Below are 27,531 nucleotides of genomic sequence, written 5' to 3' on the forward strand. Positions count from 1 at the left end.
GGTAAAATAATGAACCAAAATTTCTTAGGCCTTCTTCCTCCTACCTGCTGAGAAAAACAAGCCAAGCCAAGCAACCCATTTCAAATCCTTCAGTCACCTCCTGCCTGAAAGAGTTAGGACAATCCAATCAGAAACACAAAAGCCCTCAAATTTCAGGCATAAAATTAAAATTCATTAGATAAGATTGGGAATATGTCTTTTTCTGAAATAGTTTCCACATAAATTATTATTCCCATGAAGTTAACTGTGTAGAGGATCCAATGCTGACATCATATTGTCCAAAAAGCCCCACAGAGGACTTTCTAAACTACATAGAGGCCCACTGGGAAGACTCAGATGGACAAATCGATATCACATGGGAATCAAAAGAAGGGAAAGGGAAACCAAAAGTAAAGCATGACTGTGAAACATAACCTTCAAGAAGGCAGGCAAGCAGGAAGACATTTGTAGCAGTGCTGTGAGTTAACACCAGAAGGCAGCTAATTACCACACAGCTGCTCACTCACTCCCCCACGGCAGGATGGGAAAGAGAATCAGAAGGGTAAAAGTGAGAAAACTTTTGGGTTGAGATAAAGACAGTTCAATAAGTAAAAGAGGAAAAAAAGACAAAACAAAATAAAACAAACCAAAGGGAAAACAAGTGATGCAAAAAACAATCACCACCACCTGATGCACAGCCAGTCCCTGAGCAACGGCACCCCCTGGCAAACTTTCCCCTCCGGTTTTATTGCTGAGGATGACGTTATATGGTATGGAATATGCCTTTGGTCAATTTGGGTCAGCTGCCCTGAATCCCCTCCCATCCTCTTGTCCATCCCCAGCTTATCTGCTGGGAGGGGCAGAATGAAAAACAGAGAAGGCCTTGATGCTGTGCAAGCATTGTTCAGCAATAGCTAAAATGCTCATGTGTTATTAACACTATTTTGGTCACAAATCCAAAACACAGCACCATACTGGCTGCTATGAAGAAAATTAACTTTATCCCAGTCAAAACCAATATAAGCAGGAAGATAAGCAGGACTCTTTTGGGAATTACCAGATGACAGTCTAAAATTGGTCTCATGATCTATGATGATTGCAATAGCAAATTTCTTCTTTAATAAGTCAACATAAAATCCCATACAGCATTTTAAAAATATGAATCGTTCCAATATTTACAAACTACCTAAAAGGAAAAATCTTTAGGATATAACTGATTTTTTCCAAACACTAGAGAACTTTGGAGTTCAAAGCTATTATTTCACTTGTTAAAAAACATATTTTAAAAGAACCATAAAAAAATATATTCTGGAAATAATTAAAATTATAATGAAAAATGATACAATGGTACCACTGCCCCAGGTAACAGTAACTAACACAAAGCTATCTTTATCTCATTCAGACTCTGAAATTTAACAAATTAATTGAGCCAAGTTAAGTTTGTTACTGTACTCTAACACATTAACATTACATCAAAGTAATCTGATCTTAAAACAAATCACTTCAAAAGGACCATCCAACCACAAAAAAGAAGGCTACATGTCTTCACCAGCCAGTTGCCAAAACAGCAGATAAACCCATTTACCCAAATCCATGAAGTTGCAGAAGTAAAAGTATCACTGATCCACTGCAAATTTTAATATAAAGAAGTAATTAGAAATAAAAGTACTCAAGAATGTGTTTGGCACAATTATAAAAGCATGTTAAGCACAATGTCTCCATTTTATAAGTACTTATCACAGGTGTAGCTACAGAAACTTGCAGGGAAAAGGGTGTACATTTAAAACTGTTCTAGTGATGTCAACTTCTTCAGATTATAAGGGGAAAAAAAGAAAAAAAATAATTCATCATGTAACAACAAAAATAGTACACTGTGTTTCTCTATTCTGGGCTTTTCTTTTAAAGTACTTAAAAGCTTAACTACAGCTCAGCAAAATGAGGGTGAGGTGGGCGGGTACATGAGTGTACACAGAAGTCACTGAAATAGGACAGGATTCACTGGTGCAAATATTGCTACTTTTTGTTTCCTGCATTACATTGCTTGGCTGAAAGAAATTGTTGAAACTGGAAGTGCTTGTTGTTTCTTTACTACTGGATTTAGATTTGCCAGAAAAAAAAGGACTTTTTTGGTTTTCTCCAAGCAGTGACCATTTAACATTTTATTTCAATTCATCTTCATTGTATTTGATCCAAATAATAGTTCCCTGTTTTCAGGTTCATGAAGAAAATCATAGGACTTTGCACTTGGAAATATATAGCTATTAGTATGGAATAACTGACATTATTTTAGTTCAAAATAAGTGAAAAATCAGAGAATGCTTCATACATCAGGGGGAAGGTGTCTTCTCAATATGTATAAAAACCTAAAGGGACAAATGAGGGAGACAGACTCTTCTCAGTAGTGCCCACTGACAGAACAATAGGCAATGGTCACAAATTAAAACACAAGAAATTCATGTGAACACAAGAAAATATTTTCTTACTGTGAAGGTGACTGGTACAGGTTGCCCAGAGAGGTTGTGGAGTCTCCATCTGTGGAGATATTAAAAACCCAACTGGACTCAGTCCTGGGCATCTGCTCTTAGCTGCCCCTGCTTGAGCAGGGAGGGGAACTAGATGATCTCAATAGATACCTTTCAACCTAAACAATTCTGTGATCCACAGAATATCAGTCCTCTAGGGTATGTTGCATTGTACCACAATTTGAGAATTTGGAAAAAAAAGTTGCTATGCATTTTAGTGCTTATCACAGTTGCTATCTTCAATAAACAATATTTTAGTCTTTCTGTACAGTAACGATTTAAGCAAATCTCCAAACTAGTCAAATAAGAAAGTTGAAAGAATTTTTTCTACCGTTCTAGTTATTTTTTGTTAATCCCACTGAAGGCAGACAATAAACCTACAGTGTTAAACATAATATATAGCACAAATATAAAACTATTTAGTATATTATGTATAAGTAACTGTTAAACACAACATTAAAAAAATGCAACAGTGTTAAAATTCTAAATTAAATTGTCTGAAATGTCACATTTTTCCAAATTTAAGTTTTCTGAAACATCAGTGGAAAAAGCAATAAAAATAGGGATAAATTCCTCATTAGGATGAAATTCCTTTTAGAGGAGTAGAAGGGTTAGATAAAATCCAAGGTGGGGGGGAAGCCTGAAGCAATTCCTATTTGTCCTTTGGTAACCCAGCAAATGAAATGAGTCAGAGGAACCTAGTAGAACAGTTTGGAATCAACCAATTCTGGAGGCAAATGCAGAATTATGCTCTCAATAAAAGCTTTTATTGTGGAAGGATTTCTTCTAACAGCATAAGATAAATGCCCTGATTCCTAAACTATGTACAGGCTAACTGTTCTTGCTTTGAAGTCTCTGAAGACATATGAAGATGTCTGACTTCAACAAATGAACAAAAAAAAGAAGAGCAATGCTTGCTAGGTCATTAAAGATCTTGCAGGAGAACTAGGAGACCCTATATAAATGTTGAAACAAAAAACTTCAAGGAAAGGCGAGAACTATATTCCTTATTTGATATTTCCTTTATTTTTTATTATCCTTTTGAGAATACTAGTAGGAATAAATAACAATTGAAGTCTACAAGTGACATAAATATCTGTGACAAATATTGATGATCAGAGTGTGATCATCATTTAGATCTATTTATAAAAGGAAACATTTTTAATACAAAAGTCTTACTAAATTAGCTAAGATAAAACTAGGGTCCTATACTGGATCACATGCTGCTGTAACACAAATCATAATCTTCTTATTTTTGCAGCCTTTATTCCTCTAGTAATCCTTTCTATTTTTCATGTACTTTCAATTGTTCCAAGTATTTCCTTTTTTATTTGCACCCTCTGCTACTCTATCCTTCCAAGTTGCTGCCCGAATTTGTTAAACAGTTTGTGTTAGTCCCCAAATTACTCCAGCTTCCAAAAGGTGTGTGCAGCTCGGTAACATGGAAAAATAGAAGCGTGCCCAGTGAAAACATCTGTAACTGATACATGCCTATGGTGATATATAATTGTATTAAACCAGTATACTTATTATAAGAACTTACCTTTGATTTATCACTAAACTTTAAGGAAAAAAAATAGGAAATATAAAAAACATATCTACCTACATGTTCAAGATTGTTGTCTAGAACATGTTTTCCAACTCTTCATATATTTGAACCTTAAAAATGAGGGGCTTCCAGCACATTCTTGAGATTACTCCAATCTCCCGAAACACAAACTAATCTTAAAAACCCAAAACAAACAAAACCTCAACCTCCTCCCCATCTACCCTTCCAGAAAAGTACAGAATACGCTGAGGTTTTAATGATTTAATATGTTTCATGTAACTACTAAGTCTAAGTTATCTGAAGGCAATTCTGAATATATTGCAAATTAATGAAACATGGTTCAATATGTCTATGTTTTAAAACTACTGAGTGCTTATTCATGTTTTGTACCACAGTAAGGCCAAGGTACAGGAAACAAGAAACTTCCTTTCCTCTTAGAGCAGCATACCCATAAGCTTGGAATTTTGGCAAACCAAGAGATGCTGACAGAGCTCCTGGCTCCAGAGAGGACATTATTAAGTGGGACAGAGCACTAGATGATTATTTGTAAAACAATTTAGCAAAACAGTGGAAGGATAGTATCAACTATGTTTTTCAAGGAGTTTTTCCTCAGACTACTTCCTATGCATGCCATCTAGTAAGCATACTTCCATATGATTAAACACCACAAGACTAAAAATAAAGTAAAATGGAAATATTAGAGCAAGTGTTGGTAAGCCATACATTTTCCTTGACCTATATACATAGTTTGAATCAATTTGCAATATGTTATTTGAATAAAAGTAAAGGCCACATGCAAATGTTTTACTTCTTGCTTTCTCATGGTATTCCTTTTATTTTTGGCTCTATGGAGAATCACAGATGAATTTCAATTTTGCTTTATAAGTATATAGATTCTGCTATTTACCTGAAAATCAGTATGAGGATAAGATTAACCTTACTACCCACACGCATACTGAACAACAATCAAATAATCAACAATTATGATGAATAAATTACTCTGTGTATTTCTACTCCACTGGGGGGGGGGGACAACACTACATAGGGATATAACTATACAAAGTTTGGTTATTGTATAAGTCCCCAAAATCCTACAAGACTTCTAATTACACCCTTCACCCTCTTAACGCCCCTTTTTTTAGTTCATGTTAAAAAATAAGAAATTAAAAAATTGTCCTGATTGTTTAGGCCGTAATTTATAATTAACTAATTATTTTTCCTTCTTATTTCTAGTACATCTATTCATAACTCCTTAAATACTACAAATTATGCATGCTATATCTAAAGATATTGATATGTAACATCATATACATTAATGTAGCTTTTAAAAAAAAACAAACTTGATTCAGAATTAGGTTCTATGTTTATTTTCATTGTTGCTTTTCTTATATAACACACAGAGCTGAAGGCATTTTCTATGATTTTAACTGATATCATCCGAGATGTTGATTTTTTTTATTACAATAGTGAAACATTTACAAACAAAAACATAAAATTATTTTAACACAGATAATTTAGGATTGTCATAGTTTTATCCAGTTTGTTCCAAAATTCCTTTAACCACAAATATTGAAAGCATTCATGTTCATGAATTCTTATGTGAATAATCTGGTATCAGTTTGAACAAGTGCTCATCAACTTGATTAAGATGACAGACAATGGACTCATCATCTATTAACATTGAGTCGTGAATGTCCTTGGGGAGAAAAAAAAAATATGGGCCAAATATAGTTCAATTTATACTAAAAAGCTTAAAGATTTCTTCATTTTTTTTTTTGTTTTTACCTGAGGCTTCCACTAGAAGCATGCTTGGAGGGATGTATGTCAAGAGGGACTCTGCCTGCTGAGTGAATACATGGCAAGAGACCTCACATTTTTAGTTACAATTTCAACTACGTTTCATCTTTATTCTTTTGTTGAGGTAAATCGTAGGAAAGCCTTTAACCATCCCCTTCTAATTTGAAATGCAGGTACTGGGAGTCCAGGATGAGTGGCTAAGTACTTCTTAACTGCAAAGAATAACCCACAACAGATAATGTTCATAAAAATCAGAGACAAAGGGGCTCCTATCCACTCTTCATCATCTTTGAAAGGTCATGGAGGACAGGAGAGGTGCCTGAGGACTGCAGGAAAGCCAATGTCACTTCAGTCTTCAAAAAGGGCAAGAAGAAGGACCCAGGAAACTACAGGCTGGTCAGCCTCTCCTCCATCCCTGGAAAGGTGATGGAACAGCTCATCCTGGAGGTCATCTCTAAGGATGGGGAGGAAAAGAAGGTTATCAGGAAGAGCCAGCATGGATTCACCAAGGGGAAATCATGCCTGACCAACCTGATAACTTTCTATGATGGGATGACTAGCTGGGTAGACGAGGGGAGAGCAGTGGATGTTGTCTACCTTGACCTCAGCAAGGCTTTTGACGCTGTCTCCCATAACATCCTCGTAGGTAAGCTCAGGAAGTGCAGGTTAGAGGAGTGGACAGTGAGGTGGATTGAGAACTGCCTGAATGGCAGAGCTCAGAGGGTTGTGATCAGCAATGCAGAGTCTAGCTGGAGGCCTGTAGCTAGCTTGTGCTGGGTCCAGTCTTGTTCAACTTATTAATCAATGACCTGGATGAAGGGATAGGATGTACCCTCAGCAAGTTTGCGGATGATACAAAACTGGGAGGAGTAGCTAATACACCAGAAGGCTGTGCTGCCATTCAGTGAGACCTGGACAGACTAGAGAGTTGGGCAGAGAGGAACCTAGTGAAGTTCAATAAAGGCAAATATAAGGTCCTGCACCTAGGGAGGAACAACCCTCTGCACCAGTACAGGCTGGGGGTTGACCTGCTGGAAGGCAGCTCTGTGGAGAAAGACCTGGGAGTTCTGGTGGACAGGCAAGTTGACCATGAGCCAGGAGTGTGCCCTCGTGGCCAAGAAGGCCAATGGGATCCTGGGGTGCATTAGGAGGAGCGTGGCCAGTAGGACAAAGGAGGTTATCCTCCCCCTCTACTCTGCCCTGGTGAGGCAGCATCTGGAGTTCTGTGCCCAGTTCTGGGCTCCCCAGTTCAAGAGAGACAGGGAACTACTGGACAGGGCCTAGCAGAGGGCTACCAAGATGATGAGGGGACTGGAGCATCTCCCTTATGAGGCAAGGCTGAGAGAGATGGGCCTGTTTAGCCTGGAGAAGACTGAGAGGGGATCTTATCAATGTCTACAAATATCTTCAGGGTGAGTGTCAAGAGGATGGGGCCACACTCTTTTTAGTGGTGCCCAGCAACAGGACAAGGGGCAACGGGCACAAACTGCAACACAGGAAGTTCCATCTGAATACAAGGAAGAACTTCTTTACCTTGAGGGTGACAGAGCACTGGAACAGGCTGCCCAGAGAGGTTGTGGAGTCTCCTTCTCTGGAGACATTAAAAACCCACCTGGATGCAACTCTGTGCAACCTGCTCTAGGCGAACCTGCTTTAGCAGGGAGATTGGACTAGATGATCTCCAGAGGTCCCTTCCAACCCTGACCTTTCTGTGATTCTATGTGAAAAAGAACTTTGGGGCAAACTATACTTTTTTATTAACTGCATGGAACTCACACAGCAGCTGAATCACAGACAGTTAGGCCAGGGTGGTAGTGGGGTGTTGGCTTAAAAAAAAAAAACACAAAAAACACCAACCAAGTAACCGCAAATTAAATATGTAAAAATTGGATGATTGAGCTGAGTGTTTTCCTGGCAAGAATTAGCTTGCTGTGCTTGCCCCATAGACCCCACCCTGTCAGTACACCCAACTGAAGTGACCTACCTATGCACTAAAGATTACATTTGTGTGAGTGTACTATCTGTATGGAAGTCACATGCACTATCAATACATATTTTGCACCAACAGCAAAAGCACAAATGGGGTAAAGGGAAATACTGGTTAGCTGAGTCAATCTCTTTCTACCCATGTTAGGCAGACGGTGCAATTAAAAAAGAGAAATGTTCTCAGTATGTTCATTGTACTTCTCAGTGCGTACATTGTACACCTATCAGGCACAAAACTATTTCTGCTTAACAGCTTTCAACTAAAAGAGCTGGAAGATGATGAAAAGGAGGTTTTTTTTATTTCTAACAGTTACATCTGATTTCTATTCAGTTGCAAAATTTGTTTTCATATAATTGAAACAAGTGATAGTGGAAAGTTAAAAAGGAAGTGCGTTAAAAAGAGGAGGGAGAAATGTAAGACAGGAAAAAAAGGAGAATGATAAGGGAAAGCATTAACATTTATTTATTACAAATTGACTATGCACACTCCTGCAATTTCCAGAATTAGGACTCATTTATGAGAATTCAACCAGCTCCTGTAATATGCAGAGCATGTATTTCTGCACAGTGGCACAAGGCACTGAGCCACAAATACATGATTACAGCATTCACTTCTACAATCATACAGGTTTTGCAGCAACCCCAAACTAGTATGATTAACACTTTGCTACAATAAAGTTATAAAGAGAACAAACAACCTTGTTTTACACAGAGGTGAAAAGAGAGGGATAAAAGAGACTATTATAATATTCAAATTTATTTGTTTAAAGTTTTATAGTTTCAAAGGAAATATTAATGCAAATTTAAATGCTGTAGGATCCAATCCAAGATCTATATTTAGGTTCTTAGCTGCCAATAAGTACATCCATTTCAATAGCTAGCATATGTTGCACTAAGTATTTAAAGCAAGTAAAAGAAATTAAGGCATTATAGGATATTGAGATTGAATTACCCAAATTTAATAAGCATATTCAACATTTCTGGGAAAATTTACTTTCTTGTGTCAGCATAAGTTGCTTACAGAGACAGGGATCAAAGATAAAGGACCCTACAGTCCACCACACATCATTTACACAAAAACGACCTAGGTCCAAAGAGGATTTTTTTACCTCATGGCAATCCAAGGCAGCATGTGCTGGGCATGCTACTGCTGCTTTCCATTCATGACTCTGCACTGTAAATCAAATGTTGGGTTATTCTGGGATTGCTCACTGTGAGAATGTAAGTAGGGCAAGGGATGCAGAGGCTGGGGCAGTGGATAGTGCCACAGTTCAGCATTACACTCAGGAGGAGTGGGAGAAGAGGTCTACATTCAAATAGACTTTGGATAACAGCTTCAAACACTTTTCCAGTACTACTCTTCATTTAACAGTCTATTATATAATTATTTCAGTCTTACCCATTGGTCTCTAACACCATTGTGCTGCTGAACAGCAAGATGCTGTAAAAGCATGAAATATAGCACAGGCTAACATTCAAAATGGCAAGATTCCATCAAAACAGAAGAAACATTTTAAAGTGCTCAAACCTTTCCCTTATTCTATAATTGGTTATGCTGAGGAAAAAATTATATACAGTGCAGAAAAAAATGCTTTGCTCAGTTACTGATTTTGTATATTCTATATATAAATTATATTTATAAACTATAACAGTGCTGGCACCAGTAACATACCATAACAGAGAAGACTTATTCTTGTTACTCATTATGTTCATCTGCATAATTAGGAGATGGAGATAAATACGGATGTCTGAATTTTGGGTGTGGTATGGTTTGGGTTAAGCACATTTTATTCAGCCTATCAAAGTATCTATAAACTCCATTTTCCAAGACAAAATTAATTCATGGTAAAAGCATGCATTACATTTTTGCTCTTCATAAAGAAAAGATACCGTTGCTTATTTACAAATAGCTTATAGAAGGGATGTTTTGTATTTTGTACAATACCATCAACTGTAAAGCCTAAAATTATGACACTGTTTTCTGTTTGGTTCCACAGTCACTTGGCATACTTATTTTAAGAAACATTATATTACAATTTTCCAAAACTCTGCAGCTAGTATAACTCTCTCTCCACAGAATAAGCATTTGAAAATACTGCTAAACCAGAAAGACTGTACTTCACAGCCACCTTAGCTTCATATAGCTGGACAAAATGAGGTTATGTCAAAGAATGACCCCCATGTGATTAATTTCGTGATCTGCTGGAGAGAATTTCCTGAGAAACTTACCAAGTTTCAAAAAGACTAAGTACTTGAAAGGAATATGGGAACCAGGAAAAAAGCAGCAGTATAACAGTTCTTGTTTATTTTCCTCCTCTTATCCTCTTCAGCAAAATACAGTTATACCAGATCAGATATGGAAAATACCCAAGGTGAAAGACCCCACCAACACACCCACCCCTCCAAACCATCACACACACACAAAACCCTAACATGATCAAAGAGATCTAATTGTCAAATCCAGAACAGACAAAAAAGGGTGTTTAGTGAAAAAACTTAATTTAAGGAATAATGACTTAATGAGACCATCTGAACACTGGAGAAACAGTACTGAATACACTTTTTCAGGCATTAACCCGGACCTTAAAAGTAGGTTCCACAATTCAACTTGCATCTCAACTATATCACTACCTTTATACTGTCAGATCCTCTCCAAAGCATATTTATGTACATTTCCTCTCATTGGGATAGCTTAATATGAGAAATCTAATTTTCATTCCTTACCCAAGGGGAAAGAAATCATACAATCCAGTTCTCATGTAGTTCAACCAAGTAACGTAGGACATGATTAAAACACATTAGAATGTGGAACGACCACAATTTGATTACATTTTATGTTGAAAAGGCTTGGTATCTGTTTCAGTACACCCAAATGGTTGTAACATCTGCTTGGGATGTGTTCATAAAAGGCTGTTTTCTACCGTCTATCCTACCTAGTAGACAACAGAAGTTAAAAAAGACCTACTGGATCACATAAATTCATTCCAGTGCAATTTAAGAAAGTTTTCTTAGAGCCAATCTCAATGAAGAATATTAAAAATATTGTTGCAGTTTTCTTATTTGTCAGATGGGTAAAACATCACACACTGCTGATTCATATGGTATCCAAGAACAGTACACAGGAAGCTCTACAGGAAGACCACAAAAGATGACAAGCATCCAAAAAGTGACAGATAGGGTTCTTTGAAACTTCCTGAAGGTAGTTAAGAAACTACCTGAACCCCCTTTGTTCTCCATTGCAGAGATCCCATTGTGTAAGACACTCCTTTGCAACCCCTGAAAAGATCTGTCCATTCATGTATTCCTCAAATTTCCTCATGCATATCCTTAAACACCTTTCCCCATGACCAAATTTGAAACAGAGAAGTAGCTCCAATTTTATTGTAGAAAAATCCATTTTATACTGTCTGCCACAGTACATACTTTTACTACATGTACTAGTCAAATGTTCGTCATATCTTTTAGTGATATCTCAGTCCCATACCATTGGCACCTGCATTACCACAGAACCAGTTAACGTTTTCACTACAGAAAAGGGTTTAAAAAAACACAAGCTAGTTATGAAATGGCAGGTAGCTGAAAAAACTATTTTAAAAAAAGAATAAATGTTGAAGTTATTTTCTTCCCCAAATTGTTACTGCACATCTAAATTAAACGTTCCACAAACTACTTTCGAAAAATGTCAAATTTCATACTTCCCTATGTTCTTTTAATATTAGTTTGCAGACTGACTGCAAGAGAATTTATAAAATTGTATTGGGTTTGTGTGGCAAGGTTTTGGTAGCAGGGGGGCTACAGGGATGGCTTCTGTGAAAAGCTGCTAGAAGCTTCCCCCACGTCAAATTGAGCCACTGCCAGCCAGCTCCAAGATGGACCCACCACTGATCAAAGCTGAGCCAATCAGTGATGGTGGTAGTGCCTCTGTGATAACATATTAAAGAAGGGGGGAAAAAACCTGCTGCACAACAGCAGCTGGAAGAGAGGAATGAGAATAAGTGAGAGCAATAACTCTGCAGACACTAAGGTCAGTAAAGAAAGATAGAGAGGAGGTGCTCCAGGCCCTGGAGCAGAGATTCCCCTGCAGCCCATAGAGAAGACTATGGTGAGGGAAGCTGTCCACCTGCAGCCCATAGAGGTTAATGGTGGAGCAGATATCCACCTGCAGCCCATGGAGGATGGGATGCCAGAGCAGGTGGATGCACCCAAAGGAGGCTGTGACCCTGTGGGAAGCCCACACTGGAGCAGGCTCCTGGCACAACCTGTGGACTTGCAGAGAGAGAAGAGTCCAAGCTGAAACAGTTTACTGGCAGGACTTGTGATCCTGTGGGGGACCCATGCTGGAGCAGTTCCTGAAGAACTGCAGCCTGTGGGAAGAACTCATGTTGGAGAAGTTCGTGGAGGACTGCCTCCCGTGGGAGGAGCCCCACTCTGGAATGGGGAAGAGTGTGAGGAGGAAGGAGCAGCGGAGACATGCGATGAACTGACCGTAACACCCATTCCTTGTCCCCCTGTGCACTGGGGGGGGGGAGGTAGAGAAAATCAGGAGTAAAGTTGAGCCCTGGAAGAAGGGAGGGGTGGGGGGAAGGTGTTTTAAGTTTTGGTTTTAACTCTGATTTGACTGGAAATAAATTAATTTCCCCAAATCAAGTCTGTTTTGATCGTGACTAATTGCTGAGTGGTCTCCCTGTCTTTATCTTGACCCACAAGCCCTTCATTTTCTCTCCCCTATCCAGTTGAGGAGGGGGAGTGACAGAGTTGCTTTGGTGGGCACCTGACATCCAGCCAGGGTCAACCCACCACAAATATCCAGTAAATTTTTGCGCTGTTTTGAGTAGCTTTATTTTTTAAGTTTTAAATTTTCAAAGGCCAAGGCAGAAATAAAAAGTTCCAGGCTGACAGAAAAAATAGACAAAAGGCAGAAAAAGAACCAAAGGAAACCCAGAAAGTTCTGGTTTTATGAGGAAAAAAGTCATTGAAAAGCCTTACTACAAAATATTTCAGCTTTCAAAAGTTCCTTTTCAATGCAGAGTTTGAATGAAATAAGCTTTAAAAAAATGCATAGGGTCATCAAAGAGAACAAGAAAAAGTCTATAAAATGTTTCTTAAAAATAAAAATATTTAATCTCAGAAAACACACAATTTTATCTGATTACATGTTTTTGTGAGTTAAGTAAAAAAACCCTCACCTTTCAAGAGCTTAAAATTACACAAGAATCTTCCTATGTGGTTATGACATGCGCCTTTAAGAAGCAAGTTTAGCTTTCAGAGGCTAATACAATTAATTATCCTGGCCTTAGTTTTATTACCAAATGATATATCAACATATGACATTATGCCTTAGATGCAGAAATGGAGGGTGTTGGTTTTTTTTAATGGAATATCATCATGATTCCTACTCTTAATAAAAATCATAACAGTAAAGAAAACTCTTATAAACCAAATGATTCACATCTTTTCAGTTTCTGAGAAAGTGGATCGATAACTGATACTACTTTTGCATCTATACCCAGTTCAAAAGAAACACTGGAATACACTGCAGAAAAGTTATGTTATGTCAGAACACCTGTTAAAATGCTTAAATGAGGCAGAAATCCTGTTTCTCTACCAACTACAAGTTGCTCGTGTAGTCTGAGTGAACCCTGCAGGTGTAAAAGCTATGTCTGTTTTGTACTCAGCAGATTCCTGTTTTAAATAATGCTTGAAGGAGCTTTGAATAATTGGTGCTACCACATTTCTCCAATGTCAAGCACCTAGTTGAGAAGAACCAGCAGTAAAGAATAAACTATTAGACTACCTCAAAAGTAATCATAATTGAATAAATGCACTAATAGAAATGTGCACACAAAAAATGTATTACAATTTAGTTCTAAACTAGTGTGGCCCTATAAATGGTACAATTAGAAAAAACAAGTTTGCAATTAGACTTTCCAAGGTCGAGATGGTGCTTTTCTTCTAAACATGCACAGCAAAACCCCTGTAGATTACAAATAGATATAGACTAGGTATGAAAAATATGACCAAACAAAATCCAATGTCAATAATTTTGATATCGCTGGTTTTCTTTTTTGGATAAACAGAAATAAAACCATCAAAATAGCCATGAAGTGGTGCAATTGGCACCACAAAGACTGCTATGGGATTCACCAGGGTTACACAACTGGTGTGTTAATACCTCTTACTCCATGGCACGTTCCCATTCTCCCTCCACCCAGTATATGGCTGTACCAGAGTCCAGAATGGAAGCAAGTGTGCCCAAGATTTTTTTTATGTTCCAGTGACAGTTACTTTTTTGCACAACCTGTACAACTGGCAGCACTTGGTTCTCTGGTCAAAAAAAATAGCCGGATAAGGACTGGAGGCAACACACAAAGAACATCTGCACACTCCAAGAGCGCTCATTTATCTGCTTGCATAGCCAACAATACATACTGAGAGCATATGCTCTCAAAACAAGGCTCATAGCTTATTAAAGAAAAAAAAAATCTAAAAATAGAGGGACATCTTCAAACAAACTACTTGGCACATAATTTACTTTTTGAAAATTTTCAAGAAAAACTCCAAATTTGTAAAACATGTACATGCAGTCTATTGTTACACTGTATACAAATTATCTAACAAGGTTAACTAAAAAAACAAGCCAAATTTTAACTGCCCTATTGGTCACATGAAGAAAAATGCAAAGTCATCAACCTGAAACAAACTGAATTAGCATGAAAAAACTCTTAATCTTAACAGCTTTTTCATAGTATTACTTGCCCCAGCCAAGGCATGCATTTCATGAACTCTGATGCACAATACAGACCAAGAGCTGAGAAACCAAGAGCCACATGAGAATTAGAGAAGTGTAAGAAGGGATTCAAAGCAACTCTGTTACCCTTCCAATCCAAAACTAAATTCTGTTTTGTCAAACTCAAGACTGTTCACAGAAGTCACTTGCTCATAACATATAATTTTCTACCTATCCAATAGCTTAGGTCCACCATAATATCAAATAATCTACAGAAGCCAGTCAAAATGTTAATACTTTTTTTGCCAAAACTGAGGCATGCAACAGAGGTTTTGTGCTTTGATTCTGGAAAAGCACATTGTCAAAAGGAAATGAAAAAACCCCACCAATAATGTCATACTTAAAGATTTTTCTTTGCCAGCCTCCCTTTCCAGAAATAAAACACTGGACCTTTCTCTCATGCCTCACCTTTATGTAGTCACTTACAGTTAGACTTTTTATTCACTTTACTGTAAGAATAGATGTACATGGGTCCATATTCTGAAAACAGGTAGGCATATGATCAGAATCGTATAGTGTGAATATGTAATCAACTCTAATATTTAGACTTTAGATCTACTTTAATCACAGAGAGAAAAAAATGCAATTAAAAAAAAAGTAGACAATCAAAGTAATTATGTGAATACCTCTATCAAGCAATACATCCCACTATAAATACAATAATAATGATAATATGGATTGACGTTGGGTGAACTTACTTTAGAATAAGATTAAAGAATATAACCATTATAACATTTGTTAACCGCTGTAAGACATCCTGGACCGCCACGTATTAATCATCGACCTTCTGTGACCACTCTGTTATCCATGGTTGAACATCCTCCCATCTGTCGACCTTCTAGGTTAAAATGTTAGTAAAACACTCTAACAGGAAAAGACAGATAAGAATAGAAGGAGCAAGCGGAAAAGCCAATGGTCAACAAGGACATAAATTACTTCAGACTAATAAGAGCACTGCAGGTGTGCAAGACTATCACGTATCAGGCAAGAGGTGAAAAGTACACCATGAGGAAGACCTACGGCCTTCCTCCCAGTGACCACTGCCCACGTCTCGGAGACCCCTGCCCACAATTCTTGAAGGATTTTGCGCAAGCGCGAAGGACTGATAAGCTAATTAACATACGAAGCGAGAATAGGTGGGATTAGGTAATGAATATGTGTAGATGTTAATTGAATATTCATTATTTCATTGTATAAATATAAAATGATTAGTTACTTTAGACATGCATGTTTGGCGAAAGGATCCCCCGTGCATCCAGCGCTGCCAATAAAGGATACTTAGTCACTAAGAAATTTTGACTTCATTCTTTAAATCAGGATATAAAACACAATTAAATAAGTTGGTTAATTTTAATTTTTTAAAAACCTCACAAGTCATTTGCTTAACAATTAGCCAATTTTCTACACCAAAGCTGAACTGTATATTAGAAGGAAACTTTCTTGCATTTCAGACATTACAACTTTTACCGCATAGGAATTGCAAACTGAAAAAGAGAGACTGACAAAATCTTCAGAAAAAATGGCCCATTTTAGCTGATGGTTTCTTAATTCATGGCAGTAAATCTTCAAGCAAAACTTTTGAGATAGTAGAAACGAACAATGAAGGCATGAGACTGAAGAGTTTTTAGCAATTTCACATAACATAAATGGAACATAACTGTATCAGTCAGTTTCAAAAAAAAATGTTTACTGGGGGAAGGAAACATTTTTTTAAAGTTTCAGAGGAATTTTAAAAAAATATTTCAATCTGAAATTTATTCAGAATTAAATGCTGAATTTTCTAAACACATAACCTGTACAAATGAATGAACTAATTAGGAAGTTAAATATTTTAGTCTAAGAAAAAATTAATTTTTATTTGCATATTAAATATTATATATAATATAAATACTCATGTAGTTATAACTACTGTTAAAGGAAAAAGTAAGAATTGTTCCAATACTCTGACATCTTACTCATTACTTTAAAATAAACTCCAGATCTCTATTACATAGAAAAGTTGCCCTGAGAGCATTTCACGTTTTTGTCAGAATGCATGCTCACATGAATGTTTCTTTTCAGATACACAATAAGAAAAATAACACAATAAGAAAAATAATGTGACAAACATATCTGAAGTAAAAGAGAAAGAATACTTATAAAAAAGAAGTAACAATGACAAAAAAAAAAAGCTAGAAACATCTTCCTATAGTTATTGTCCTTTAACCCCTGCAGGAACAATTGCAAAATCTAGAAGAATATGTAAGCAAGCATTTTCACCGCCCATTCTCTACTAGCAGTAAAATGGTGGAATTGGAAAGGTAAAACATGGACATCACACCCCACACATATGCTTTTGTATATGACTTATCATTCCCCATTAGTAAAGGGTAGTTAATCACTTTAAAAATTATGTTTTTTTTTAAAAAAGTGCTTCTCTTAAAATGAAATATAAAAGGAATGAAGAAATTTTAATGCACTGCTAAATGAGTAGCTAACATTGAGTTTTCAAATTTATGTTTACAGTATCCTATATTTGGCATATATATTCCATAATCAAAGTCCTGCTCTTTTCAAAATTAAATGTTAGCACATGCATGAACTTAAATGTGATTAATTAATTGAATTTTGGGGGCTTGCAGCTGTTCTAAAATGTGAACATTCAAGTAAGTTTGCAGAACTGAAGGCTTAGATCGTCTCCTCATTTCATATAGGTGAAATTACCTATAATTTTACTGGGAAGGTGAAAAATGTTTGCTTGTATATTTCTATGTTTAGTTTTAAGAAAGATATTCTCAGCTGAGTGACCTTGCTAACCTAACCTTACCTATGATACACAATCATTTTTCCTACACTTGGAAAAAAATAAATCTAAAACTCACTTCTCTTGGGATAAAATATGAAATAGTAAAGCAGATAATAAGAGATGGAAAGAAGTAATTTACAAATTTACTGGAGCAATATGGACAAATGCAAGAAATCTCTGCTCTAACCAAAAGGTAAACAAATGAGGGAAGTAAGCAAAATGGTAGGAGGCGGCCAGGATATAAGTTACTACACTGATAAAAAGATTTTTAAGAAAAGGTTTGCTTCAAATATAATGGAAAATGAAAACGGTAGAAAATAGGACAATATGGTAAGGTAACAGGTAAATACATAAAAACTTCATAAGGTAAAAAGTTTAAAAGATCAAATGTAAAAAGACTAGAGAGGGGCCAGTTAGGCACAACAGGAGTAAATGACTGACAGAGGGAGACAGTTAAAAAAAAAAAAGAGAAAAGCAGTTGGGGAGAGACTGAGACCTATTTAGGATTATGGAAGTCCTTGTGGTAGTTCATTCTTTATGAAGCACTGAGGAAGAAATTGTTCATGGCTTTACTGAAGCCCCTAAAGCTCTTTGATGAACATAGTGGAAAATTACTTTGAGGGGGAATTAGAGAAAACTGGAACCTAATAGAAGCATAGTATTACAGAAAGCTTTTTAAAGGGTAAAATACAGTTATCGCTTTCAGGATGGTTGGCATGCACGGAATCTACATCACCACAGTTCCCTAAGCAACACACCCTGCCAGCTCAGCACATGCTGATAGGAGTGACAGAGGGTGGAGCAGAGTGGAGACACTTCGGCCATGCTCTGTTGTGCTCCCTGCAGGAATGGGAACTCATGGCACCACACAGCTGATAAACTGCATACCAGTTGTAACATGAAGAATCCATGAGATGTCTGTGGCTGAGCCAACCATTGTGGTGAAATGACTCTCCTCAGCTGAAATAATCTCATTGTAATACTAACACACACCTCCATCTCAAAGTTACCCGCCTCCAGGGTACTACTACACCTCACTGGGCACACAACAGTAGTTAGTAACAACAATATGTATGACTGGAGTCACTCAAGCTCCACCCAAATGTGATGGAAATGGACTGGTCCTGGACTGAAATAAGTCCAGGGCAGGGGGAATTGTTGTCTAAACTCCCAGATTACCCAACTCTGATTCAGTGTTCACAAAGCTAGGTCAATCTGACTCACTCTCTGAAGTAGTTATGAATGAAGGGACTTCTAATCAAGGGAGTCAGCCTTGGGGAGCATGAGAAACACAGAACAGACAGTGAAAAGAACACCGTTATCTAAGTTACGCAGAGAGAAGCCTTCAAGTGAGGAAAGTTCTAGCAATGAGACAAAACAGGATGATAAGGTGTTGCAATCCACTGACATCAACAGAAAATTAGTTGAAAACAGGACAAAGGTAATAGTGGTAGTAGGAGATCACGACCTCCAACTCAAATAGCCCCCCTCGAAAGAGGGCAAAACCCCGCTTGAGGAGCATGCGTAGCTAGCAGAGAACTTCAGTAGTGCTATCCGAGGATGTGTACTAATTTGCATTAGAAGCGAGAGGCTTGTAACCAATCCTGTGTATGATGAATGAATATGCAATGTGCTATGAAGTATAAAAAGTGGACAGATGAGGGGAGAAGTTAGGGAAGAGTCCATTGTAATTTCTGGGATCAGTCAACGGGCTGAGCCTCTCTTCTTCCCCATAGGGACGCCTATTGGGTAAGAACTTTGACTTATGTGTGCTAAATAACTAACTCATTCTAGCTGTTAGTGATTATAGTTTGGTTGTATATCATTTCAAGCTTGTTTTTGCAGGCAGTCTCTATCACTGGCAATCGTGAATCTTAACTTGTCACGATTTTATATTAATAAAGGGTGTTATTCTGTAAACTGTTAGTCCTTTGTGGGTGCTAGTAGTCGCTGGCAGTGGATAACATATTTGAATAACGTGGGAAAACCCACTGAAGGGTCCCCCTTATGCTGTTGGAGTGTTTCCCTGAACAAGTCAGCCAAATCGCCCTCCGATCCAGTGGGTCTGTTCAGTGAAGGGTCCCTATAATGGGATGCTGACAGACTGGTTGGGCACAAGGGTCTCAGCTTTCCTGGGGCACTGATAGACAGAACAAACACCCGGGGCTGATGGAATCTCCTCCCCCCCCCCCCCCCCCCCCCCCGCCTTTCACATGACAAACATCCTCATGGGAGGAAATGTAAAGCTATTGGGGAGCCATTTTTACCTCATGTCAGACAAGGCTCCAGAAAAAAAAAAAAGTAATCTTTAATTTCTTTACCTAAATAGATGTTAATTGATTATGATACCTGAAATCTTACTACGCTCTCTTCCATGTTGGCTGGCTCTTAAGTAGTCTTCTTGCCAAAAAAAAAAATTGCATCAGGAACTTCACAGTATTAGAAGCATTTAACTGTCTGCAAAAGTTCTATTTACTGGGTAATTTTTTCTTTATTTTTGTGTGCCTGAAGGAAGATATCTGAGAGTATTAGCATATGTTGAATACTAACTAACATGACTAGTATAACTCCCTTTTCCCTGCAACCTGCTTTTAAACTCTATGCTTCAGGTTTGAGACACTGAAGAATACTGTTTGCACAGATGGCACAGTTCAGTTTTCTCCATCTGCTTGAAGGGCCACTTAATTATATGCATTCCAGACCAATAAGCTATTCATTAGAAGCATTTCATTTCAACATCCAAAGAAAATAATTCTTTTTTAAAAAGGCCAGAAATCCCACACATTCTGCATCATCTGAGAGTCAATGAACCTCACACACAGCTTGCACACTGCTGCTTTGGATTCAGTCCTTCATACTCTGGCATATCAGGTGGGGTATATGAGGGAGGTCCTTTTCTCAAACCTATGTTTGTTCAACGTGAAAGTTCACTGAAGAGATTCAAAACATTTAAGACTCCAATTTGTTTACTTGAGATGAGAATGTATGTAATTTGACTCCATACCTGATCCTGATGTCTTACTTTTGTCTGTGTTTGTTACAGTAGATTCATCTGACTTACGAGAGAGGAAGAAGCTATCAGCAAAGTAAAGTTGGCCTTGAAAATAAGGTCAGTAAGTTTTTGGACTTTAAAAGCATTTCCCCATACCTGCTTATTTTAATTTTTAAACATACCCTAATAGGAAATAGGCTTAAATAAAGAAACAACTTCACCAATAGAGCCACTCTGAAACTTACAGCAAACTTCTTGGTCTACAATAACACATGATTTTATGTTTTCAGTCTCTATGTTTTCTTGTAACCTGTTCTGTTACTATCTTATTCACATTAGGTATCTTGTTATAAATATTTAAGAAATCTCACATGAAATTATGGGCATGGATTCACGTAAGATTTCCTGCCTGCTAACCACTACTAAGTGACACCTTCCTGACAGTCTGTAAGAGGCAATTCTGTTCTGGAAATTTCATTGAAAGAGAAAAATAAGGGGTAAAAGTGGTAGTAGTTCTTTAGTACAGCAGTAGAGGTTTTTTTAGTAAAACTTCTGTAACAACAGGAGAGAAAAAATAAAAAACCATCCTTCAGCAATATTAGACATGAAAAAAGTCAGAAAAGAAGAAATGGGGGACTACATTACCTGGAGCAATGGCTTCTAAGCCACTATGGACAACACTGGGAATGTCAGAAGTTTAATTTTTTTAAGTTAAAGGTTTTCTTAATTCAATATTTGAAAGGACTGACAGGAACATAGATACACAGGTCAGATTTCTAAAAAGACAGCTTTTAAAAGATTTTAAAATATATACATCTATAGCTTATATTTTTTAAAATTTGACTTGAATGTCAGTAGTTGCATGGGAGTTACTATTGTATATTCACAAAAATGTTGCAGACAGGCGATTTTGAGAATTGCTCAAGTCCATTTCTGCAAAAAAACAGAACAAAACAAAACAACCACCTAAGCCTTTTCTGTATTTTATAAACTGCTTCTCCAAAGTTCAAGATGCATATAAAAACTTCACAACTTTGGTAAAAAATAATGGAGAAACAGTAACGTTTACTCAAAAGTAATCTAAAACCCAATCCATAAGCCACCATTTCCTATGTCACATCCCTAAGAGAAGAGATAACCCTCACCCATTATCTTAAACCTCAGTAGAGCTGATATTCTGGAGTTGAAAAGAGAAAAAAATGTGATGAAAAGTGTGAGGAAAGAAGTATGATACAATGCCCTATCATCAGTTCTGAGACATTACAATGTAAACACTAATATTTACATTTCTCAATTGACTTTCAGTATTCTGATAATAAATCTGTCAAAGAGCCTAGATTATTATAATGGAGGACAATGCATTTCACACTCTGCCTCTTTAATTATATCGGTGACTATGAAGCCAACACAATGCTGGAGGAACTAACTTCCTTAACTTAAAACATGCCTCCATTGATGATATTAAAATAATCCAGCCTAGATGTAATTTTTTACACTGTACAAAGATCCCAACTGCCTACTTAGTTGAACTTTTTAAATTTGATAAAAGGGTCACATCACTGTTTTCTTTAGGTTCAGACACATAAACATCAGCTTGAGTTGTAGTTTTCTAAGCTATTGTGCAAAACAAGTACCATGCTAAAAATATGCTGTTACTCCAACTTTGAGATATTCTCTCCAGACTGAATTTCCTGATATGAGATTCAAATTAATAGGAAGTAGCCTTCCTGTGTGTTTTTTAGGTTGCAAGGCTAATGAGTTTGCTTTCAACGAAGAGAAAAAAAAAAAGGGGGGGGGGGGGGAAGAGAATTTTGCATTTTTTTAATTCCCCTAAATTAAAAAATCCCAGAGTTTTTAAAGGAATTGCACCTAGAACCTGACAACTTGGCACATTTTACTTTACTCTGCACGTAGCCCTATTAGAACTGATGAGAATGCTTGTGAAGTAGTTGAGTACGTAAGAGTCGTTCACTTTCACTCAAGTTACTTTTATAGAGAGAAAGTGAACAGCTCTAATTAGAAAAGTCTGGCCACATGTATACAGCTATGCAACATTAATTTACTTCAACTATATAAAAACATTCTATATAAATTAAAACCTCAATTTGAACAATAATTGTAACAAATATATACTTTGTAGTATAATACAAGGAAATAATTTACCGATTTATGATTGGGACTTTCATATACTACAGCAAAGTGATAGTCAATACCAATTCTGAAAAAAAATGTGCGCTTCACAATCAATCAACTAACTTTTTAAGTCAGCTTGTTAGGAAATTCAGTGTTTTATGTACAACAAAAACATGAAGCTGAAATACACATGCAAATTTCCTTTTTAATATTAGTTATACCATTTATACATTTGATTTCAACTTCTGAATGGAAAAAAATGGTCAGGCTAATCAAAGATATACCTTACAAAATGCTTTAAATGTATTTTTTCTTTCTAAATTTCAATGATATCATCACTTTCAAAAGAATTTGCTTATTTTAAGGCTTTGTATCAAAAGTTTTATTTCGTAATATACTCACACAGAAGCAGATATCCCCACCTATTTTTCTAATAATTTTATTTTTTCCCCACATAATATTAACGGAAAACCTGAAGTAGTACTGGTACAAACAAGAAAAATGTCTTAACTGTGCTATGGCCAAAACAAGGGCTGGGAGGAAAGGAAAAAAGCTAAAGTCACAGGCACACACCAGCCTGCCCTTTACACTCTTGCTATGACAACCCCCCCCAGACATCTTGTTAAGTACAGCACCTGTGTTGTCAGAGCAGTGCAAAGGGCAGAGAACTAGACGCAAGACTGGAAGAAGCACTTTTCTTCTAAACTTTAAGTAAAATATAATTTGTAAGTGATATACACTTTTTAGAGACCTTCAGTACATTTCCTAAAGATAAAAAGTTTCAGCTATGGAAATAAACAAAAATCTCACCTTATTATGTTCATACTTGTATGGGATTTTGAGGGTATCCATGGCTCTGATCATGGCCTGCATTGCTGTAAATATATTCTGGTACACCAATTTTGTAAAGCCCCTTTTGTCTTCATCAGAATAACCTGATCCATGTATGATTCTCATCTGTTTGATGAATGTGCTTTTGCCACTCTCTCCTGTGCCTGCAAGACAAATAAGAATACTTTCAGCCACTCGACACAAACATGACTTTTATGCACAAAGCAGACAGCTTGTTCAGTGCAGGGCAAAACACTGTCAAGTGGTTATGGTGCTTGCAAGGTGCTTGCTACGAGGACCAGTTCAATATCAAAACAGCAGTAACACAGTAACAACTGAAGCAACACTGAATTAAAACTTTTATTTTGAAGACAACATAGAAGTAGAAAAAAAGATAGCAATGAATAACTAAACTAATAACTAAAACTAAATATACACTCCAAAATATCTAGAATATACCACTGTATTTAAAATTATAAGCATAAATTTCCATCCCTGAAGATATAGTTCTCAACAATAACTATAGGGAATCACTATGAGGTGTTCTATTACAAAAATACATAGAGTAAGAAAAAAAATTATCTCACTTGGCCAACGTTCAGGACATTATGGTAAGCAGCAATATACAACCAATACATAAATTTGTTAGAAAGGCAAATAATATAACAATTACAGTTCTGCAAACTTCAACCTCAGAAACATATAAAATCACCTTTAATTAAAATTTGGCTCAAATTAGTTAACAAAGAGTCGTTACTTCCTTTAAATTTCTTTGCATCTTTGTACTTTACACAAAGCACAAATAACAACTTATAAATTAACATTCTGAATGTTTAACAATTGGTTCCAATCTGCTTGTTGAGAATTTCACACAATATATCACACAGCATTTTTTTGTTTGGCCCAATTCAGTCTCTCTATGATTAGGAGAGCTTATCTAAGCTACAAATCATATGAATAATTTATAAGGAGGAATCAAAATTTAGAACAAACAGTTGCATGTCCATATGAATGCTGTATGTTAACCTTGCTACTTAGCCCCCTAAGAAATGCAATGCATTTACCTGCATGCAGCGCTTCTTAGCCTTTCAGCTGGATTTTATTTTGATCATTTTTATAAAGCCTTCATTCCTCATTCATGCACTAATATTTAGCTTCCAGGACAAAGCAAGCCTTATACTTTACATGCTTTAGATGTCTCAGAGTAGTGTATTTCACAATCAGTGCAATATAAGGTTAAAGCATGATGCTGTGCTGGCAACCCTTAAGTACTTCTGAGGTAGTACACTGCAAAATCTAACCTGGAAGTCTATAAAAGCTTTTGTCTTTACTGTGCGTGACTGTTCACTCAACTCCTGCTTAGATTTTTGGCTAACACGGCTCATGCTAAAGCCTGATGTATGCTGGAAGCAGCGCTGTTAGGTCAAAGCCAGAGCACCAGGTAGGCAGGACAGGTGGCCAGAAAGCGCTAAAGGGCTATTATACAGCCATCATCACAGACAAATTGCTGTCTCAGCAGCCATCATCTTTTGCCTGGCAGTCTCATCAGAATCTGCTAACTTATGGAAATGGTATAGACAAAACCTCCATGCTAGAAGGTATAAAATATTAGCTTACCCAAAAAGCTTTTGAAGTGTATCCAACAGCAGCTGTACTGCTGAGGCTCTCATGCTTCCTGGTACGATTTGTGGTTCTTTAATTGGGTTACACTGTACTAAGGCTTTGTCAGCCTAAGACTAATAATAAACTATATTTGGAGATCTAAAGGTATGCTAAAATATGCAAAGATTATGATTCACTAGTGCTGAATTAAAACTATTTTTACTCCCATCTTCAGCTTTTCTGGAAGTCTGTAAGGGAACAGCCACACATACACACACACACATCAAAAAAGTATACTACTACACATACATATATAAAAACGTCATTTCTCTCTTCTTATGTGCTTCCTCAAGTCTGTTCCTTCTTAGATCTATGCTCAGTAAACCATCCTGTTTCTTCCCACAAACTAATCTTGTGGTTAAGCCAGCAGCAACAGCAAAGAGAACATTTCTAGTCCTCCTTAACTGCATGGAGTGTCACATGTCCTGTACTTGGGTCATAACAACCCCATGCAATGCTATAGGCTTGAGATGGTGGTCTCTTCTCCCAAATAACAAGTGATAGGACAAAAAGAAATGACCTCAAGCTGCGCCAGGGGAGATTTAGACTGGATATTTAGAAAAATTTATTCACTGAAAGGGTTGTCAAGCATTGGAAGAGGCTGCCCAGGGAAGTGATTGAGTCACCATCCCTGGAGGTGTTTAAAAGACTTATTTAGATGTGGTGCTTAGGGACATGGTTTAGTGGTGGACTTGGCAGTGTTAGGTTTACCGTTGAACTCAATGATCTTAAGGGTCTTTTCCAACCTAAATGATTCTATGACACTATGTACAGTGGAAAAGTGTGAAAAGTAGTCCTGGTGAAAAAGGAGATCATAGAAAATTTCTAGCACAGAATGCACTAAAATAGAATAAAATAATATGAATTATAGATCTAATAAAATTTATGGGATTGCACAGAAATTATTAGGAAGTGAATATGGTCATTTTCAGCACAATATACAGGAACTTATGAAATCTTTACATTAATAGCTTCTCTGTTATAATCTGTTACCGACAAGAAATGCACACAGAAAGTTTCAAGTATTTTTTTTAAATTATCAAATCAAATATTTCTGTAAAAAAATAAATCATCTTTAGGTGAAAAGAAAGCTGTTTAGTAGTGGCAGAACACCAAATACATGCATGTGTCTAGGGATTTGCTCAGATACTTCCCCCACAACTAGAATAACTGGGAATAAAACAAGCAACATTATTAACTACAACAAAACAAGGAGAAGTTGGGAATAATGAATCTCCAAGGTTAGCTAAGCAAAGCTGCAATGGTTACAGCATTATTCCTGGTAGGGAGTGGGTTTTAAAACTGTTACAGCACTGAAGTCAAACCTTGATTTCACTATTTTTATATATTTTTGATCTTTTAAAGTCCCATGATTGGTATTATGAGAAGATCAAAGCACTGACTGATATCACACTCATAGCAGAGCCAGGAAGGTAGTCAAGTTGCTTAAATGCAGCAGTAACCCCTTATACACAAACATCATGCACAATTTATTGCATTGCTACTATTTTTCTGGGCACACATCCTGCAAAAATGAAACTACAAAATGGTAAAACAGAATAGGCTTTGAATCATAGAATATCCTGAGTTGGAAAGGACCTATGAGGATCATAAGAGTCCAACTCCTAACTCCACTCCTCCTGCTCTAAGAGCATTGTCCAAATGCTTCTTGAACACCAACAGGCTTGGGACCATGACCACTTCCCTGAGGAGCTTGTTCCAGTGCCTGATCGCCCTCTCAGTGAAGAGCTATTCCCTAATATCCAATCTGAACTTCCCCTGATGCAGCTTTAAGCCATTCCCTCATGTCCTGTCACCAGACACCACAAAGAGATCAGCAGCTCCCTCTCTGCTGCCCCCCTTGAGGAAGTTTTAGACAGCAATGAGGTCACCCCTCAGTCTCCTCTAAGCTGAGCAAACCTAGGTTATCCTCAGCCACTCCTCACAAGTCATGCCCTTGAGGCCTTTCATCATCTTTGTTGACCTCCTTTGGACACATTCTAATAGTTTGATGTCCTAGTATTATGGAGCCCAAAACTGCACACAGTACTCAAGGTGAGGCCACGCCAATTCTGAGTATAGTGGGACAATCACTTATTTCAACAGGTTAGCTATGCTGTGCTTAATGCACTCCAGGACACGGTTGGACCTTTTGGCCACCAGGGCACATTGTTGACATATTGAGCTTACCATCAACCAAAACCCCCAGATCCCTTTCTGCAGGGCTACACTCCAGCCTCTTGTTCCCCCAGTCTATATGTACATCCAGGATTACACCAACCCAGGTGCAGAATCTGGTGTTTGTTTTTGTTAAATTTCACACGGTGATTGCCCAGCACTCTATCAAGATCTCTCTGTAAGGCATCTCTACCCTCAAGGGGATCAATGGATCTTCCTAATTTGTCCTGTCATCTCCCACCAGCCCCACTAACATTTTTCTCCACTGAATGAAATTTTAGTTATTACAACTGGAAAAGGTGAGTCTGGATCTCTTTATGTTTACTAGTA

The 27,531-nt window shown here is 37.2% G+C and overlaps 1 protein-coding gene across 1 annotated transcript in view; it reads right to left on the reverse strand.

Annotated features, from left to right (window-relative positions):
• LOC121080589 (guanine nucleotide-binding protein G(q) subunit alpha-like) overlaps positions 1-27,531 on the reverse strand; it is a 125,339-nt gene that overhangs the window by 66,482 nt on the left and 31,326 nt on the right. Inside the window, exon 2 of the mRNA XM_040578720.1 lies at positions 23,341-23,525. Coding sequence (XP_040434654.1) covers positions 23,341-23,525 — 185 coding nt within the window. The remainder of the gene's footprint in view (positions 1-23,340; positions 23,526-27,531) is intronic.

This window comes from Falco naumanni, chromosome W (assembly GCF_017639655.2).
Source record: "Falco naumanni isolate bFalNau1 chromosome W, bFalNau1.pat, whole genome shotgun sequence".
Lineage (NCBI taxonomy): Eukaryota > Metazoa > Chordata > Aves > Falconiformes > Falconidae > Falco > Falco naumanni.